General features: G+C 36.7%; 2 protein-coding genes across 5 annotated transcripts in view; one reads left to right on the forward strand and one right to left on the reverse strand.

Annotated features, from left to right (window-relative positions):
- The window catches only part of LOC111432491 (tubulin-folding cofactor B), a 4,448-nt gene extending 600 nt beyond the window's left edge, over positions 1 to 3,848 (reverse strand). The window contains exons 1-8 of the mRNA XM_023069403.1: positions 3,639 to 3,848; positions 3,390 to 3,541; positions 3,167 to 3,285; positions 2,515 to 2,576; positions 2,130 to 2,171; positions 1,493 to 1,626; positions 685 to 754; positions 23 to 217 (exon numbers count right to left, since the gene is read on the reverse strand). Of these exons, the coding sequence (XP_022925171.1) occupies positions 164 to 217; positions 685 to 754; positions 1,493 to 1,626; positions 2,130 to 2,171; positions 2,515 to 2,576; positions 3,167 to 3,285; positions 3,390 to 3,541; positions 3,639 to 3,743 (738 nt within the window). The 5' untranslated portion in view covers positions 3,744 to 3,848 and the 3' untranslated portion in view covers positions 23 to 163. The remainder of the gene's footprint in view (positions 1 to 22; positions 218 to 684; positions 755 to 1,492; positions 1,627 to 2,129; positions 2,172 to 2,514; positions 2,577 to 3,166; positions 3,286 to 3,389; positions 3,542 to 3,638) is intronic.
- A 404-nt stretch (positions 3,849 to 4,252) lies between these two features.
- Positions 4,253 to 19,211, forward strand: LOC111432485 (cystathionine beta-lyase, chloroplastic). Of its 4 annotated transcripts, none has more exons than XM_023069392.1 (14): positions 4,253 to 4,403; positions 4,487 to 4,595; positions 4,817 to 4,958; positions 5,047 to 5,159; positions 7,304 to 7,374; positions 7,490 to 7,581; positions 10,808 to 10,895; positions 10,971 to 11,082; positions 12,440 to 12,536; positions 12,619 to 12,700; positions 17,154 to 17,271; positions 18,098 to 18,205; positions 18,311 to 18,413; positions 18,749 to 19,211. In XM_023069392.1, exons 2-14 carry the CDS (start codon positions 4,518 to 4,520, stop codon positions 18,922 to 18,924), a joined length of 1,380 nt encoding a protein of 459 aa, XP_022925160.1. In that variant the 5' UTR covers positions 4,253 to 4,403; positions 4,487 to 4,517; the 3' UTR covers positions 18,925 to 19,211. The 4 variants fall into 4 exon arrangements, with proteins under 4 accessions (XP_022925160.1, XP_022925161.1, XP_022925162.1 ...); XM_023069393.1 differs by having other exon boundaries at positions 4,256 to 4,403; positions 4,463 to 4,595; XM_023069394.1 differs by having other exon boundaries at positions 4,256 to 4,403; positions 4,484 to 4,595.
- Positions 19,212 to 19,592: the final 381 nt, after the last annotated feature.

The raw sequence follows: 19,592 nt of genomic DNA on the forward strand, positions 1-19,592 counted from the left end.
GGGGGGGGGGGGGGGGGGGGGGCTTCTTTCAAGAAAAAATTGTAAAATCATGTCAACCCACCATGAGGCTGAGATTGTCTTTAAATTACTTCTAAAAGAAATCAATAATTCATAAAGGCTTCATAAACAAGGCTGGTTAGCTCCACAATGTTACAAGAACTGTTTATATCTCATCTTCTTCATCATCAAAAGGGTCCAATTCAGGATAGTCACCAACCTGAAACACATTCAAATTATAATAACCAACATGAGGAAGATGGCAGCTATTCAAGTAAAGGAAGGCCAAAAACGAGGACACGAGTCTAGGCACCTTAACCTATTTGATACTCAAAAAAATTCACAGGCTTAAGACTTTCCAACTCGATTCACAGATTATAAATGTTAATATGAATTGAATTAAGCAATGGGCACGATCAAAGAATGTCAAATTGGCGATGCCTATGTCTCAAGCCTACAACGATGCACGAAGGGGTTAGGTGTACGCAAGCTGTTACATTTGGGGGAAATGGTTCACCTTCCTAATTTCCCATAAACTGAATAAATCCATTGGTCCTTAAGCAGTAGATTGCTTCAAAATTTTAAAGCATGGGACATTACAAAAGTTCAGAATTAAAAGATTGCTATGTAACATACTATTTGCAGTTCAGAAGTTGGAAAACAGATTAATGGAGCTGAAAATCAAACCTTCACTTTGTCGGGCCTAACCATTGCACCATGAAGAGGAGGGCTGTCAAAATAGCGGATCCCTTTTACCCTGACGAATTTACTAATTTAGCATCATACAGAATATGTGATAAAATGTCTGAAGTGAGTGATAAAAAGCTGGATTCTAACAGCTATCAGAATTTTAATCAATCAACACAAGTGAGTGATAATTTTATCAAACTATAACACAAGAAGTAGAATTTTTATATGAAACACTGAATCTTACAGAATTTAAGAACGAGCATAGTGAATGAAAACTGTTCGGTAACAGAACGGCCATATGAAACAACTCATCCAAATTAAGTGGACCATCCTAAGATATGTGTTTCAATGTTCGTAGTACTTTTTCTCCCTTTAAAAGGAAGGGTAAAAATTTTTCAAGCGCATTTTCAAGAATGCAAAAGCCCTATTATGGAAAAACCTCATTATGGCTTTCTTTTAGAATATGTGAAAAGAAAGAAATCAGAGAATATTTGCTTTAACGACACAAACCTACACAAAACTTTTCGACAATGTTGTTTATCAAACTATATCTTGGTGTAAATTGTCTAATATTTTTACTTCCTATAGATACCTCCCTCATTGCCAATTGGGAAGGTCTTTTGCGAACACCATGGATTATCCATCCTTTTATAAATTTCAATCATCAATGAAATTGTCTAAAAAAAAAAAAAAAAAAAAAAAAATTGTGACTATCAAAGTACTGAAGGTTCTAACAATGAATAATGAAAAGAGGTATTAGGAAAAACAAATCAATCACATGCAGAAGAGAACAAAGGATTCTTACTTGCCATCATTTTTTCCCAATGGCTCATCATATTGAACTCCAACCCAAAAACCAGGAGCAAGCGATTCGGCCCGGCCAACAAATTTTACACTGCCCCTTATCTTCCCTGGCTCAACTTCACATCTATCACCTACCTATAATATGTAAAAATCTAAGTACAAACTGTAGCAAACCGGGATTGAAGGTGCAGATGGTAAATACTTCACCCATAAAAGAATTTCAAGCCACAAGAGCGAATGCTAACTATAAGAAGACCACATCAAGTAAGCTGTCGTGATTCAAATATGAATAAATACGAGAAGCAGGAATTCATTAGCATGTCTCCTTTGTGTTGTTCACAAAGATATCATTATGTTCAGCAAGGTCTACTATTAAGCATTCTATCCAGCCAAAATAAGGGTGCTTAAACCATGGATTTGTTCATCTTCATGGAATCTTGGAGATGAATTGCAGATCCAAGTCAACGGGTACCAGGAAAGATGGAAAATCATATGTTAACATTCAGTCTCATCCACAGAATTTCATTCTAAATAATTCATTTCTTCCATGAATTAGTATGACAGCTCAACTCTTTAAGATAGGAATTTCCATAGGATCACATCCATCATACAAATCTAAAGCAGGTAAGGTAACTAACCTTTATATTTGCACAGAGTTCTTCCATGTAGTTATCAGATATCTGAAAATATGAGGCTAGTCAGTAAATAGAGACCAAAAATTACGAGGATAGAGATAGAAACGTGTCTATAAAAGGGATGCGGGGAAAACCAGGATTTCAAGAATACTAAGAGATGTCAGTTTCACAACCCCACTTAACTGACGTGAACGAAATTACTAGGCAGCCTCTACATCATCATTCACAGTTCACACTAACTAACAAATTTCTAATAGATTCCAGTTACAAAACTCTACTTAACGGCCATGAATTAAAGTGCCTCCTATATCATTAATCACAGTTCACGCTAATGAATAAAATCTCTAATGATATTGTTAAGTACAAAAGTAAAATATATGAGGCTTACTTTACTTTCAAAAGCTGATGGATTCTGGGATGCCAATTTTTCTTTAAATTTTCGGAATGTATCTGAAAAAAAAAATCCAGAAGAAGGTCAGTTACGCACAATACCTTTTTCCATAAAGAATTATTCCATTGAAATAAATGAAATACACAATAGGCCGATAAACCAGAAGAGCGACAAAAAAATATCTCGAATTTCTTATAGAGGAAAGAAAGTAGATACGAAGGTAATTAGATGATTAAATCTAAGCCACTAAAACATGAGAAACAATTGGATCCAGAGTCGATCCATAGGAAACTATTACCCAAAGAAAACTCTCCTACTCCACCAGAGTTCTCATGAAACCGCTACTCATTAGCACAAAGCTTTTTCTTTTTCTTGCAGTATTAAGAAAGTGGTGCACAACTTTTAAATCCAAAAAGCTTTTTAAGTAGCAGCATACTTCAAGGATTAAGAAATGCAGGTTCAAGACGAAGTTTGAAAATGGTTGTCAACTGCAGAGACCCAACACCTAAACCTATCGATATTATAACAGTTGGCTCTAAGTCCTCACTCTGACCCACAATGGCCCATTGGGAGTTTAGAGGGTCCTTCAGTGCAGCCTATTTGATAAGCAATTGAATGAACTACATACAAGCTCTGCAAAAATACTAACCATCACGTTTTTCATAGGCTTCTTCGGAGATTTGGTACTTCTCCACTAGTGAGGTATCTTCAAGCCAACCACCAGACGTAACTGATGAGGGGTCGAGATCAATAATATGTAGCCGGTACCTTAGCAAAGAAACAATGCACACCGTTATAAACCATTTATTGAGCAGAATTTCAAAGTGAAAAACGAAACAATGTAAAGAATTCAATGAAAGAAGAAGAGGTACCCATCTAAAGGAGAATAGAACCCCAAGGGAATGGAATTATCCGTCAAATCGGAAATTTTAGCACCGGAATCATCATAGAGTTCAAGGCACATGGAGTTTACAGAAGTACCACACTTTTTCCACAACTTTTCCTTTACAGATTCCACGCTCATCTACAATTAATAATTTTAGACAAAATCCACAATAGGTAATCTTTAATCGATGCAACGAAAGCTACAAAAACGCTTGATCTTTGGAAAAGGAACAAACCTGAAGGGAAAAGCGAACATCGGAAGTGAAGGACTTGAGATTGGCATGGGTTACTCGCAAGAGTACAGATTCATCCGTTTCGATCTGCTGCAATCGAGACGCCATAGATTTGTTCTTCTTACACTTCTTCACCTCTGTTTCACTTCCACACTCTCATGAATAACTAAATTTGGAGAGTAAAAAATGGAAAAATTCCAAAATTTAGGGACTAAAAAGTAAAAAATGTTATATTTTGAAATTTATTAATTAAATATAAATTATCCGCATTTCTTTTTTTATATAATTTTTTTTAAAGATAATTCTTTTAAGAATATTTCTTTATTTGGTTCAACTTTTTCTCTCTCATTTGTCACTTTTCTATTTTTAAAATTCGTTTGTAATGATTATCTTTTTTTTTTTTTCATTTTTAAAATTAAATACATATCAAAATTTAATATAAATTTAATATTTTATTCATAGTTTAATCCCTTAATTCTATTAATTTTTATAGATGAAATTAAATGTTTTATTTAGGTTTAAAATTAATTTTATAAAGTTTAGGGATAAAAATTAAATGTTTTATTTAGGTTTAAAATTAATTTTATAAAGTTTAGGGATAAAAATTAAATATGAATTAAGTTAATTTCAAACCTACTACTGTTGCGTCTCCTTCTTCCCTCTCCCATATTTGCCTCTCGACGGAACGCCCCCACAGCCTCTCCTCTGCAACCTCACGTCGACCACCGTCCGTCTTCGTCCCTTCATCACCTGCTTGCTCGCGCTCAGGTCTGCTCTCTCATTTCTTTGATTCTTTTTTTTTTGTTTCTCTGATTCAACGTAAACTGGGTACATCTTTTTTTTTTTAGTAGTTCAAGCTTCACTGACAGCGAGAGGTTGGCTATGGCCTCCGCCGCTTCCATCTCTTTAAGGTGCATCGCCAATCATCTAACAGCTTCTGATACTGCTGCACACTGTAACGTAACTACACCTTTGCACTTCTTTCTTTTGTTTCCTTCCCCTCACTGAAATTGTCTATTTAGTTTCTCCGAAACGATTGGAATGTGTAAATGAGGGGCCAAGTTATGATTTCCTCTCAAATTTTCTGCTTGTGGATTTCTTATTTTGATGACGTTTGGAATTTGTATCCGATTGTCGGTGATGGTTCATCCGTTTTTATGTTCTTGATTGGGGTTTGGCAGGGATTCAGTGCCAAAAACTTGCTGGTGAGGTTTGGATTCCACAAGCTACCGTATTCGAGGTGTAATCAATTGTTGGTTTCGAAGAAGTGCTCTCTTGGTAGAGAGATGGATGTTAGCACGTCGACCTTGATTGATGATGTCGGTCAGTTAAGTTAGCTTTAACTATTATGTATAGAATGAATGAATTATTCTCTCATTTTTGGGCTCACATTGACGTTTTCTTGCTTTAGAATTGGAGGAACAAGAGCCAAGCATTTCGACTATGATAATGAATTTTGAAAGTAAGTTTGATCCTTACGATGCTGTTAGCATTCCGCTATACCAAACTGCGACCTTCAAGCAAGTAAGTGGCAACAAATGTTTTATAATAACTTTAAATCTTGTCCTTCCCGACCCCAAAGAAAGCTTGTCCTCAAGCTTGAATTGTGGAAATTGTTTGGTTATATCTTGAACATTTTCCCAAGAGGCGTCAGCAGGTTAAGAGTGGCTCCAGTCTATCAAAACTTCTAACTGTCTAGCTTTAAATCGATGGTCCAATATAGCAAGTGGTTGAGGATGGTCAGGGGCTGGAATTGGAGGAAGTTCTAGATTATGATTGACACTGCCTTCATGGTATGGTTTGAGTGTGGAAATGTGGAAAATTGAGTTTAATTTTAATTCGGTTGGTAAGTCTAACTTATAGGCCATATAACCATTTCGTTCTAATACTTCAAAAGGCCCAAAGAATTTTGCGGCAAGCTTTTGATTTTTCCTTGAAGCTAACAAAGACTAGTGATATGGTTGAAGACGTAGCAAGACTTTGTCTCCAATATTGAACTCTAATGGTCGGTGTGATTGATCATATCGATCCTTCATTCTGTTTTGAGCTTCTTGAAGGTTGTCTCTAAGGATTTGCAACATGGAGAATGACATCCGTAGCTTCAATGGTAGAATTTCTAGGAAGATAAGACAATAGTTGTGGCGGTGGTCTCCCATAGACAGTTTCAATTGGTGTGGTCTTGAGTGAGGAGTGGTAGCTCGTGTTATAGGAGAATTCTGCCCATGAAAGCCAATCACACTGTTTGTTGGGTTGTGTACTTGTGGAACACCGCAAATACATCTCCATTGTTCTATTGGCGACTTCCGTTTGCCCGTCTGATTGTGGATGATATTCTGAGCTAAAGTATAATTTAGTTCCACACAAATGAAATAATTCCTTCCAAAAGGAACTTGTGAATGTGACATCCCGATCACTGATCAGATTTTCAGGCAACCCATGTAATTTTAAAATATTATCAAAGAAAGATCGAGCTATACTTGGCGTTATATGGATGGGATATGGCTAAAAAGTGCCCGTACTTAGAGCACCTGTGGATGACCACCGAAATCACAAAAGCAAAATTTTTCGACAATGTACCACCCTTTCAAGAACGCAAAAGCCCTATTATGAAAAAACCTCATCACGGCTTTCTTTTGGAATCTGTGGAAAGAAAGAAATCAGAGAGTATTTGCAGAAAAGACACAGACCTACACAAAACTTTTCGACAATGTTGTTTACCAAACTATATCTTGGTGTAAACTATCTAATATTTTTACTTCCTATAGTTATACCTCCCTCATTGCACATTGGGAAGGTCTTTTGTAAACACCATGGATTATATATCCTTCTTGTAAATCTCACTCATCAATGAAATTCTCTCTTATAAAAAAAAAAAATGTTTTGAAAGCTTAATTAATCAGTAAAAGTAGTAATAGTTCAAATGGTCACAACTCAAACCTGTAAATTTTTTTGAATGGTGTAAATTAATATTATTCTTCTAATTCTTACCTGAGTTGTTGAGACTTTAAGCTTTCATGGTTCTCAAAAAAGGGCATCAGTCTCGAGCCCTAAAGTTGGAGCCTAGCTTTGAGGCATTAGCCTCAAAAGCCTTTTAAAACATTGCTAGGGATTGAAGCAAAATCTTTAAAAGATGAGAGACTAATGAATAATATTTGAAAATTTTGGGGACCAAAATACCTAAATTGCACCTAAATCTAGGGACCAAAATAGGATTTAACTTCTATAATAACCACAAATTTTCAGTGTCTGAGTTACTAGTTCAATTTTAGATTTTAAACTAGTCTGATCTTGCGATACTTGCATCTAGTCAGGTATGTCATGTCATGACCACTTGGTTGAATACAAGCATTATAAAATGACTACTTGGACGGAGGCTGAATGAATGTATCCTTAGTGTTTATCGGTTTATTGCATCCTGTAGGTGAGCTTTTCATGAGATTGGAACTGAGATAACTAATTGTTTGAAATGTGTAACTCACTGCAATTCCAAGATTCGGAATACATTTTTTGCTACTAGGACTACCAAACATCTGGCATTGTAATTTTTTTGTTTTCTACTTTGATCTTTTCTTTTGCGTTTTCTATCTTGTTTCTTGTATCTTTATTGACATTGTGAATTCTGTGGCTTCTTATTTAGTTTCCATTTTTTCACTTTCTATGCTATGCAGCCTTCGGCAACAGAAAATGGCCCATATGATTACACCAGAAGTGGGAATCCTACACGAGATGCTTTGGAAAGGTGTATTATGTCCTATGTTCTTCTTAAAAAAGGAAAAAGGGTGCTGTGCCAGCACTTATACAGCATCCTCTCTCCACCCAAAATAATTAAAATCCTTGTTCTGTTGTTCATTTAGCCTCTTAGCAAAGCTTGAAAAAGCGGATCGAGCATTTTGCTTCACCAGTGGGATGGCTGCTTTAGCTGCAGTTGCTCAACTTGTTGGAACTGGTGGGTTTTGGTATTCCACTTGTGTGGTCGTTTTCCACTTTTGAGTTCGTATGATTATTATATATGGTTCAAAGTCTAATATATAATATATATGATTATATTTTGGTTCTCTTTCGTTTCTATCTCAATGAAAAGTTGGTTTGTCGATGAAAAGGAAATCATTGTTATTGGTTCGAATTCGATCGTGATGGGGGAATTTTCTTTGTAACCTCTTGACCGTGTTCAGTCTTGTTCTTTTCCTTTTGAATTGAATTTTCCTTTTGAATTGAAGTCTCTTTTTATAGTTAATGATGGGATTGCTTTTTGGATGCCCCCGTATTCTTTCATATGTTGAATGAAAGTTTGATTTCTAATTAAAAAAAAAAGAAAAGAAAAGAAAAGAAAAACCATAAAAAAAAATTATTTTCGTGGAACCTTAATTCTCCTTATGTAACTCACCAGGCATCCTTTAACCAAGATTTGGGGCTAGGCAATGGCTTAATGAATTAAATTCAGCTTTTACTGAAGGAATTCCACTCGGCTAATTCTATGTCTAAGAGTCTTCTTTTAGCTCCAAATCCTCCGAGTCTTTTTGTGATGTCCCACGTTGGTTGGGGAGGAGAACAAAACACCTTTTATAAGGATGTGAAAACCTTCCCCTAGTAGACGTGTTTTAAAGCCTTGAGGGAAGTTCGAAAAGGAAAGCCCAAAGAGGACCATATCTGCTAGCGGTGTGCTCAGAGCCTGACACCGTGTGATGTGCCAGCGAGGAGGTCGTTCCCTGAAAGGGGTAGACACGAGGCGGTGTGCCAGTAAGGACGCCAGGCCCCAAAAGGGGGTAGATTTAGTGGTGTTCCCACGTTGATTGGAGAAGGAACGAGTGCTAGCGAGGACGCTGGGCCCCGAAGGAGGGTGGATTTCGATGTCCCACAGTGGTTGGGGAGGAGAACAAAACACCCTTTATAAGGGTGTGGAAACCTTCCCCTAACAAACGCGTTTTAAAGCCTTGAGCGGAAGCCCGAAAGGGAAAGCTCAAAGAGGACAATATCTGCTAACGGTGTGCTTGGGCCATTACACTTCTAGTCTGACACTCGATCATTTTTTTCTTATTTTTGGCAAGAAACTGTGCTTTCATTGAGAGAAAGCCTGCACTCAATAGTGACTTCTCCCTTTTTTGAGAAAGACTACAAGATTCTGGAAATAGCAGAGAAAGGAGTTTTTATCAGCCTAGCATCTTCCAAAAAGTGGGTGCATCTTCCCCTTTTAGTTTTAAACATAAAACCTCCCATAGTCTCTTTCAATTTTTATTAATTGAAATCCACCCATGTTCTTCCTTTTTTGGACCTTGTGCTTCTTTGTCATCCACCCCCTATCCTTTGCTCCTTAAATAGCTGCTATGGCACTTCTCCTAAGTCTGTTTTTCTCATTTGCAAACTGTCACAACCATTGAAGGAGGGTTATGCTCCTTTGTCTTAGGTAATCTACACCGATTCTATCGTGTTGTGTTTGGTGTGACGTCCAACTCCAATTTACTAAGTAACCCCTGATGCATAGGTAATAAACATTCAAGGTGTATTATTGAATAATCTCATTTTTCAATTATTCAACCATTTCATTTTACCAAGTCCAATGTTAGTCAGATTAGTCAACGTTTCTATGTTTCAATGCAACGACAAGATGTTATTTGTAACAAGTAGTTTTGTTGGTTGGTTAATTGGTCACATTTTATTCATGAAATGGGTTAGGTTGATATTAGTCTGAATACAACAAAATAATTCTATTAAATCTAATAAGTACCTTGTGTCAAAATTGAGAAATTCTATGGCTTGAATCTTTAGATTCTCTTATTTATTACCTGTGCCTACTATTTAGGTAGAATACCGTCACCCATTCTACCTGCTCCCAGTTGTCCAAATCTACCCTCATTTTGTTTGTCAGAAGCTCCCAAAAGCTAACTGCCATTTTATTAAGGGGAAAACCAAGATAAAGATAAAGAGAATTGAAAAGTCTTCCACTTGACAACTAAATGAAGAACCATGGAGGTTCACCTTGGAGGACTACAATTAATGCTGATTAGGGTGGATTTAGAGACATTATATGACAAATTGGGGCCCATAAAGAAAAGGTTTAGAATCCTTCAAAGCAATCAATCAAAGCAGAGTTGAGATCAACATATTCTGGCAACTGGTTGACCATACTACATTTGGTAGTTGAGGTAACTTTTAGGATATTAAATCCTAGGTTGGTGATTGTTAGATGAACACGACTCTTCACAACTGTATGATATTGTCCACTTTGAGCATAAGTTGGGGTCTCCTCAAAGGGCTTCTATCAATGGATATAGTATTCTTTGATTATAAACCCATGATCATTCCCTAAATTCGCCGATGTGGGACTTTCATCCAACATCTCCCCTCAAACAAAGTATGCCTCCCCTTAATCGAGGCTCGACTCCTTTTCTTTTGGAGTCTTAGTCATTTTTTACTATGCCTTCGAGGAGCCTCGACTCCTTATTCTTTTGGAGTCCTTTGTTCGAAATTTGAGCATTCTATTGACATGACTAAGTTTAGGGCATGGCTCTAATACCATGTTAGATGAACACGACTCTCCACAATGGTATGATATTGTCCACTTTGAGCATAAGCTCTCATGGCTTTGCTTTGGGCTTCCCCAAAAGGCCTCATATTAGTGGAGATAGTATTTTTTTTATTATAAACCCATGATCATTCCCTAAATTAGCTGATATGGGACTTTCATCCAACAGTGGTCACTCATTCCCTCTAAGCCTTTTATTGTTTACATTTACCCTCATTAACCACAGGGGTAATCCATGGCGGTTTATGAAACTACTCCTTTTGTTGGTGGTTGATCCATGTGAAGCTTTTTGTGCGATGTGTCATTTTGAAAAATTCTGAGCTTAGGCTTAGGGAGAGACTATGAGGTCTTTTAAGGTGTTTGTAATCTAAAGTAGTATCACAACTTTGATTAAAATAGAGGTAGTTCTTTGGAGATGTGTGAAATTCCTATAAAAACTACAGGCAAATCTTTGAGAAAGAGCTTATGGGAGGCTATCGTTGTGAGAACGGTGGTGAAATAACAACTCGAGGTTAAAAAGAGGCATGGTGAGGAAGGGGTGGGGTGGGGGTGTTGCAAAAGGAGAGAGAAGAAAGCATGGTTGCGGTTCCTTCATGCTGTTGATCTTGTCAATTTGTATATGAATTATTTACTTGCAATCTCTTTCTAACAGGCGAGGAAATTGTTGCTGGTGATGATCTTTATGGAGGCTCTGACCGGTTGATTTCACAAGTGATTCCCAAACGAGGAATTTTGGTCAAGTAAGCTAAATATTGTCATCATTTTTGTGGTGGTCCCACTTTGAGGATTAAGATTGTAATGGATTTAATTTGCAGACGCGTGAACACAAGTGACTTAGATGAGGTCTCATTTGCTATTGGCCCTCTAACAAAGCTTGTGTGGCTGGAGAGTCCAACCAACCCAAGATTACAAATATCAGATATCCGGGTAAGGTCTGTTTGTAAAGAATTATGGGAATTCATGCACAAGTAATTTGACTTTTCACAATGCACTTAGCTACTGATAATTTTGAATTTGTAAGCCAAAATAATTTATTGCATGGAAAGATATTCTTCCTTTGGATTCGGTTGAGCTCCTCCCCTTGGATCCAGTTGAACATCATGAGGAGTTTCAGCTGGTGCTGCGAGGAGGCAATTGGAAGACTTCCTAAATATTTTATTCATCCTTTGATATTTTGGAAATGGATTGATTTGACTTTTAGTTTGTCTCATTCAAATATATCCGTAAACAGCTGGCAGAAAATTCAAAACTATTCTTTTGAATATCAATCCAGTTGACCACGAAATAAAAATTAATTTAGTAGGCTTATGGGTATTATTTAAATTTATAACAATCCCTGTCCAAGCTATTAAACTAAGGCTCTGTGTACGTAACAGATTACGAAATTTCTTGAATTCATGTTTTGAAAATTTTATTGCTTATTTTCACCTCAATGGCACACAAAGGAGCTCTAGAAGCATTTATGTGGAAAGGAAGGGTTAAATTAAGTTTTTTTCCCTCGAATCTTTGTACTTTAGACAATTGAGTCTCTATAAGCTAATAGAGTCCCCAAACATTACGTTTGTGTCCAGTAGTATCATATTGTTAACTTCATTAGTTTTATACTTGTGCCAGCAAATGTGTCAACATGTAATATCAAGCTATCAAAGTTAGCGCTAGTGGGCCATTAGACACAAACTTTGCAAGTTTTGGCTCCAGAAGTCAAGCTTTAAAGAGAATAGACCAAATATTTATTAGACACATATCGGCACATCTTAAACATAATAAATAAATGTAAATTGTAATATAAGAAAAAAGTATTAAAATATAAATTTTAATGGTGAATACGTCAAACTTATTTTTTAAGCATATAAATGCATAAAATTATTGAATTTAAAGATTCTTGTCATATAAAAATGATTTATATTTTAATAAATGTGCCTTGCCATTTTTGTGTCATAGATTTGAGAAATGACTTGTTAATGTGACTGTGTATTGTCATGTCGTATCAGTGCCTTGTATTTGTATTTGTGAGAATGCTATCGTAGCAAGACTGGGAAATCTGGAAAGGAGGAAAGGGAAGAGTATTAAAAAAAATTATTTAATTCTTCTTTTGCTGAGATTAGCATTCTTTAAAGATACTGAAGGGGATTTGTTTCATTGTCTTGATATGATTATCTTTTCAACCTCCAATTGAAGTTCTGTCACCAAATCCCTCTATTTATTGGAATCATGCAAATTGTTAAGTTGAATAGAAAACTATGCCTTCCACCTGTTGTGTATATCATTTTTCTTTCCACTTCAGATAATTGCAACAATGGCCCATAAACATGGGGCTCTAGTGATGGTAGACAACAGCATATTGTCCCCTGTGTTGTCCCAACCACTGGAACTTGGTGCAGGTATCAAGAATATTTCCCAACTTCAATGTTCAGGCATTTCAATATTGCTTTGAATATTACTCACCCAGGTCTTTGATTGCAGACATTGTTATGCACTCGGCTACCAAATTTATTGCTGGACATAGTGATGTAATGGCGGGTGTGCTTGCTGTTAGGGGAGAAAGGTACTCTTGTACTATGCTTTCGGACTTGTGAGATGTATATGTAATTTCTTTTTTATAATTTCCATTTATTTGAAGTATTTGACATTTTAAAGAAAAATCGTGTATAACTTTTGTGAGTCATTAAGCTTGATTTTTAATTGATTGAGTGTCTTAGAAGATCTAATGGAGCAACATTAGGAGATTTATTTGTGGAGCAAAGATTCAAATTTAGGAGATAATATCTTGATATTTTAAATCTAGATGATTCTAAGAGTATACAAGATAAAGAGGGAGGATCACAAATGTATGATTCACGTCGTCTAGCCTCTATTATAAATACCCCTATATCCCCATCAAGTTTTTAATCCCAAGAATTCAATAAAATAAAGTGTAGCGGATCCCAAGAATTCAATAAAATAAAGTGTAGCAATATTCTACAGAGCATCTTATAAGTTCTTAAGTATGGAGAAACTCTCCACTCCCCCTTGAATTAGGCTCTTTCTCCTTCACTTATTCATTTCAGAGTACTTCGATCGAGAGTCAAGACCAACATCTGGTATCAGAGTTAGAATGTCAAAACAAATTCCACCATCACAAAAAGTCGTTGGAGGCGATGTGACAATGATGAAAAGTGGGAAGGAGGGAGTGTAATGCTCTAGTACCCGTTACTCACGAAAAGTAACTACGCAACATGGTCAATAAAGATGCATGTTAATTTATAGGCACAAGGCGTATGACATGCTACCGAGCATGGTGGCGAAGTTGGGGAACGTAAGGACAAGATGACTCTTGCTACCATCTACCAATTATTCCTTGATGATCTTCTCATGTTGACAGGGAAGAACTCAGCAAAGGCAGCGTGGGAGATACTGCAAACAATGCATATGGGAGTGGAATGAATCAAGGAAGTAAAGGTGCAGACCTTGAAGAGTGAGTTCGAGGTTATTTGCATGAAAGATGGTGAATCCATAGACGACTTTGCCATGAAATTGATGACAATCGTCGCCGACATCTGTTTGTTAGGCGACAAAGTGGAAGAGATCTTTGTTGTCAAGAAGTTCCTTCGAGCTACCTCTGAGACTCATGTAGATCATTACCTCCATTGAACAGGTCGGCGACCTCAGGAACAGTTCGGTTGAGGAGGTCGTTGGTTGTCTTAAGGTCCATGAGGAGATACTTAGCGGCTACGACGACAAAGAGGAGGAGAAACATCTCTCATTCGCATACGAGGAATGATTCGCACTGATGAAAAAGAAAAATGTAGTTGATTCTTCTTTTTTAGGTATGAAGGGACGCAATAGCCACAACAAGGAAAATAGAGGCGTGGGTGTAGCTGTGGTTGTGACCGGGGATGTGGTGGTAGAGGAGATCGTGAAAGTCCTTCACAAAGTCATGGAAGGACAAGAGCATGATCAAGTGTTACTCTTGTGGAAAATATGAACATTATGTGGCAGAGTGCCGCAACAAGGAGCGTGATGAGGAGGTAAATCTCACATTCACGCAAGACGAAGATCTCACATTGATGTTGGTCGAAAAGATGTCCAACCTATTGATGCTCAATGAAGAGAAGATTATGACGAACTTCATCGTAGATAGAGAAGACCAAGTAGAGACCAACATGTGATACCTACCTAGACAACGAAGCGAGTGACCACATGATCTGAGATCGAACAAATGTCAAGGAACCTGATGAGAAGCTCATTGGAAATATGATGCTTGGCGACGAATCAATTGTATCAATTCAAGGTAAAGGATCCATCTTGTTCCAGTGCAAGAATGCCGATCAATGTCTACTAACCAAAGTATATTACATCCCGAGGTTGAAAAGTAATATTATCAGCCTTGGTCAAATGACAGAAGAAAGCAACAGAGTAAAGTTAGTTGGGTCGATCCTCAAGATGTTCGAAAAATGGAGCCCTGGTTATGAACTTAAAACGGTCACAAACCGCCTGTATAAGATACAAATGAACAACCATCAACATCTGTCGGAAACCTCCATTGGCATTGGTGGCGATAAAGAGTAGAAGAAACCAAAAAATATAGTTATGAAGAAACCGGAGGATACTTCAATCAGCAAAGAGCAACCTAGAAGTCGGTGTATTTCATTAGACTTGCCATCTCAATCAAAGAGGCCTAGATACAGTCTTAAAAAGGAAACGAAACAAGAATAGTTGGATTGGAAAAGAAAATATTGAACTGTCTTGTCTAAGTTGAAAGCTGAGGAAGATCCAACTAATTCAGAAATTTCCATTTTGAAGTCTAGGACTGGTGCTGCTACTTGGAAAGAAGCTCTGTCTGTTCAAGAAGAGGCAGAATAGTGGAAGAGGAAACTTGATATTGCTTTAAGAGTGTTAAAGCTGATCTTGAGAAGGCTACACTAGAAGAACGCAGAAATAAGCGAACAAGGCTCAGGGAAGATGATTTGAGGAGAGAATTCTTCAGTACTTCGGCTGAAAAGGAAGATGGATTGAAGGACAAGGTAGTGAAAATTGAACAAGCCGAGCAACATTTGACATCTTTAAGGCTCAAGCTGAAAGCTGCCAAGTCAAAAAATTGGGAGTTACTTGAAGTGAAGAATCTTGAGCAAAGTCAAGCTTACGGGGGGAGATTGTGAGTCAATAAGCTTGATTTGTACTTGATTTAATTTTTTAGAAGATCTAAGTTGTGGAGCAAATTTAGGAGATTTTATTTGCAAGTTTCAAGTCTTTTTCTCCTTCATTTCGGTGTACTTTGATCAAAGGTCAAAACCAACAACTTTATGTCTATGGAATGCATATATTTTAGTTTCTATGTAAATTTTTCAGAGGTTGTTGTTGAGAACCCCAGGGTGGAGTATATTTTCCAGAGGTTTTTGTTGAGAACCCCATGGTGGAGTATATTTTTCAGAGGTTTTTGTTGAGAACCCCATGGTGCATCTCAAGGTGCCAAAAGAGTGAGACTTTTTATATGGTCGCTTTCCTATATGAGGCTTATTATAGCTGAGAAGGTGCAGAGAAAGTTCCCCACTTGGTCCTTAACCCCTTCTGTTTTCGGTGTATGTTTTAAGGAGAGCGAGACAACGGACCACATGTTTCTCCATTGCCCTTTTGTTTAGCTTGTTTGATCCTTGTTGATTACTTTCGATCTGGCTGTTTTTCTCTCTTGATAAGGTGAATTCGTGGATGGCGGAATGTGTAAGAGGAAAAATATTTAGGGATAAACCTAGAATTCCATGGGGCCGTGTGGTTAGTGCAGTTTTTTTGTTCATTTGAAAGGAGAGAAACATTGAGAATAGAAGCAGGGCAGTCAATTCTTTTTGGATTTTGGTACAGCATACTACTTCTAGGTGGTGGACAAACCTTGAAAAATTCATTTGTAATTATAGGCTCCTCGTGATTAAAATCGATCGGATGGCTCTCATTGTGTTTCTTATTTCTTTTGGCAAGAGTTTCTTCAACTCCTGGCCTTAGGATGTTTACCTTATTTTATTTATTTTTTTCTGGTTTTATAATTCATATCCTTTTGTTTCTTCTAAAAAAAATTCAGGTGCATCGATTATAGTTTGATAACGAGGCAAGAAGTTTCATTGTGAAATGAAATCACCTTTCACCTATTCTAATGATATAAATTGTATGATAGCAGAATATCTACTTCCCATAAGAAATGTTGGATGGGAAGAATGCAGGGAAGAATGCAGTGGATCTTTCTGTAAATAGCTTCTTTTGTGAGTAGATTACATTTATGTTTATTTGTTGATACTGCTTCTTCGTAGCTTAAAATTGCTCGGAAGTCCTTGTATTTAAAAAATCAGAACTTTTTTTAGGGTTCCCTTATCAGTCGTGGCTTTTTAAAGGAAAAATCTATTTGTTATTTCTTTGGTAGCCACACTTAGAATGACTCCCAAACTTTTGCTCTTTCTATTTTCTTTTTATCTATAATTTGAGGACTTATCTGCGTACTTCATTTTGTTTATAAAATTTCATTATCAACAAATAACATATCAATAATGTTTGTGATAACTGGGCTGGAAATAGGATGAATTTTACCAGCAAGTAGGATGAATTTACAGAACATTGAAGAGTTTCTAGCAACTTTTAGTAGTTTTTCTTTCTAGGGGGTTGAAGTATGGACTTGGGTATTTGGGAGCAGTAACATTACTTTTTCTTTTTTTTTCTCTCTCTCTCTCTCTCTCTTTCTTTCTTTCTTTTTATTTGTTTTTCTGTGCGTGTGTGAAAATTAGAAGCTGTCCAGCTTAAGCTATTATACTCTTCTGAATCACTATCCAAGACTTTTGTTGATTGCTTTAGCCTTTCAGGAAGGCAATGTTTCCTGCATATTTTACTAAATAAATTTGAACTAACGGTCTTGTTCAGAAAAGAAAAATATCATCCTTGGATTTGACCGGATGGATGCGTTCCTTCTTGCTTTTACTACATGTTCCGGAACCATTTGTTCTGATAACTCAATTTGCTTTACCTTGTTCCCGTTGTTCCAGCTTGGCAAAAGACTTGTATTTCCTCCAAAATGCAGAAGGGTCTGGACTGGCTCCATTTGACTGTTGGGTTTGTTTAAGAGGAATCAAGACACTAGCCTTACGAGTTGAAAAACAGCAGGTGCCGGTTCTGACCTGTATTTTATACTTTTGTCCCTTTTAATAAAAATATAAAGGTCAGTCTCAGAAACAGCAGGTGCCGATTCTGACCTGTATTTTATACTTTTGTCCCTTTTTATAAAAATATAAAGGTCAGTCTCAGTCTCAGACTCAGTCTCAGATTCATGATTGCTTTCGTTTTACATTTATGTCATATCTTGCATCCTTGTTAATTTTTTGCTACTATTTTGTGGTATGCTTCAGCTCAAATTATAATGCTCCTTGAGGCCAATTGTGAACAATTGAACAACTTGTGTGTTCCTGCCAAATCTGCTATCAAGTACTTTATTAAAAAATTATACTTCTCCAATATTTTAGTGATTGTAGGATATCAGAAATCTGTAATTTGAGGAAATGACGTTATTTGTACGGTTCATTGATGTTTCATTCTCAGTTGTAACGTGTACTTAGTCTAACGGACTAGATGGTATACCTACTATGATGTGGTTCAGCATGTTGGAATATCACAGGTCCTATGAGATTTCGGATATCAAACGTTATAGGTTCAAGTGATAAGTCTTTGTGGAATTTGATGTGGGCATAAGTTGGATTCATCTACCGCACTGTGTATGTATAATTTATGTCAACTATCTAAGAATACTATATCATTATAATTGTAATTTCGTAAATATATTAGTGGTGCTGTCCTTTGTTGTGGTTTTCACTTCTGGATTCTGATAATGTATTTAATGTAAACAGTAATAACACTGTTTATTTCATTATTCATCTGAACATGTATATATGTGGATGACACCATTCATTTCTCAGTAGATTGATGTCGTTGACAGGAAAACGCACAGAAGATTGCTGAGTTTCTCCATTCACATCCACGTGTGAAGAAAGTGTTCTATGCAGGTCTTCCTACTCATCCTGGCCGTTCCTTGCATTATTCTCAGGTACAATTAGAATCAGTTTAAGCTAGCCTGTAAATTCACGGATATCAAAAAGAAAGAGAAGAAGAAGAGAGTTAGTTAACCATGTAACTTTCTTTATGTTTTTAGGCAAAGGGCGCAGGAGCAGTATTGAGCTTTTTGACTGGATCATTGGCTCTCTCCAAGCATATTGTTGAAACTACCAAGTATTTCAGCATAACTGTCAGTTTTGGTAATCATATTCTTCCCTTTGGAGTTAATTACGCACTTTATCATGTGGACTAGTGATTAGGGATTGTCATACAAAAAGTGTCGCACAATTGATGTCCCGCCACCGCAAGAGTGTGATTGTGATACTATGCTTACCTGCTTACTTACAACCACAAAAGATATGCTTCTCCATCACATTGAGTGTGGAATTTCCGTCACTCATCCTTCTTTTATGGTTAAGAGTTTGATTATTACTATTTGTGTTTATAAGTTAAAAAGGCTTCTGATATCCCTACGTTTTGAAGTTTGTGCTAGGATTTGATGCTTAAGAAGAATTATGGTTTCCTGTCCTTGTAGGTAGTGTGAAGTCCCTTATAAGTATGCCTTGCTTTATGTCCCATGCAAGCATACCCGCTGCGGTACGGGAAGCTCGAGGTTTAACCGAAGATCTGATTCGCATATCAGTTGGTATTGAAGATGTGAATGATCTCATAACTGATTTAGACAATGCACTCAGAACTGGACCTCTGTAGGAGTGGAGGAAACATTCAAACTTGAAACAATCTGCAGGTTGAGATGATGATGATATGATGATATTGATGAAGATTGTTAACTTCTGTAAACGAAGTGAGAGTGGTATATGCAAAGACTGGCTTTTGGGTAACTTGATGATGGTGCAAAATATTCATGATTGGCTTTTGGTGGATTTTTAAGATTGAAAATTATACACTTTTATCTTGATTGTTGTGACAAGTTATGAACTCAAAATGCTTTGGATCAACTTTTACAAGAAACTCAATATGTTTATTAAATTTTAACACTTCATTATTTACGTAACACTATTATTTATGAATGTATTAAAATTTATGGTAGGTTTTGTTTTAATATAAAATTAAACAACTAACAAAAAAATTACTACATGCATTCATTTATCATAGATTTCAAAATCGAACTATCAAGGTGTCTTCTATGATATTTCACTGTTGTTATTGGATGCCCGCTGCAACCTACCACCTGTCACAACGCCCACATCACTGCCTCTCCCACGCCTCCTCTCTACTTATTAAGTTCTATATCTATAAATCAGTTCTATATCTATAAATCGAGGATCGTTCCAGTCACCATGTTCAAGGTGGGGTTCAAGTGGACATCATAGTAACTGTGGGCATTGAAAGCATTGAAAGGGCAAGGACTAAAAAAA

This window comes from Cucurbita moschata, unplaced genomic scaffold, assembly GCF_002738365.1.
Source record: "Cucurbita moschata cultivar Rifu unplaced genomic scaffold, Cmos_1.0 Cmo_Scf00038, whole genome shotgun sequence".
In the NCBI taxonomy this organism is placed as follows: Eukaryota; Viridiplantae; Streptophyta; class Magnoliopsida; order Cucurbitales; family Cucurbitaceae; genus Cucurbita; species Cucurbita moschata.

What these genes read in the sequence shown, in the direction of transcription:
- LOC111432485 (XM_023069392.1), top strand. Translation starts at nt 4,518, where the DNA reads ATGGCCTCCGCCGCTTCCATCTCTTTAAGGTGCATCGCCAATCATCTA. An exon ending in ACACGAGATGCTTTGGAAAG is followed by an intron (nt 7,375 to 7,489) that starts GTGTATTATGTC and finishes TTGTTCATTTAG; the next exon opens with CCTCTTAGCAAAGCTTGAAA. An exon ending in GTTCCTTGCATTATTCTCAG is followed by an intron (nt 18,206 to 18,310) that starts GTACAATTAGAA and finishes TTATGTTTTTAG; the next exon opens with GCAAAGGGCGCAGGAGCAGT.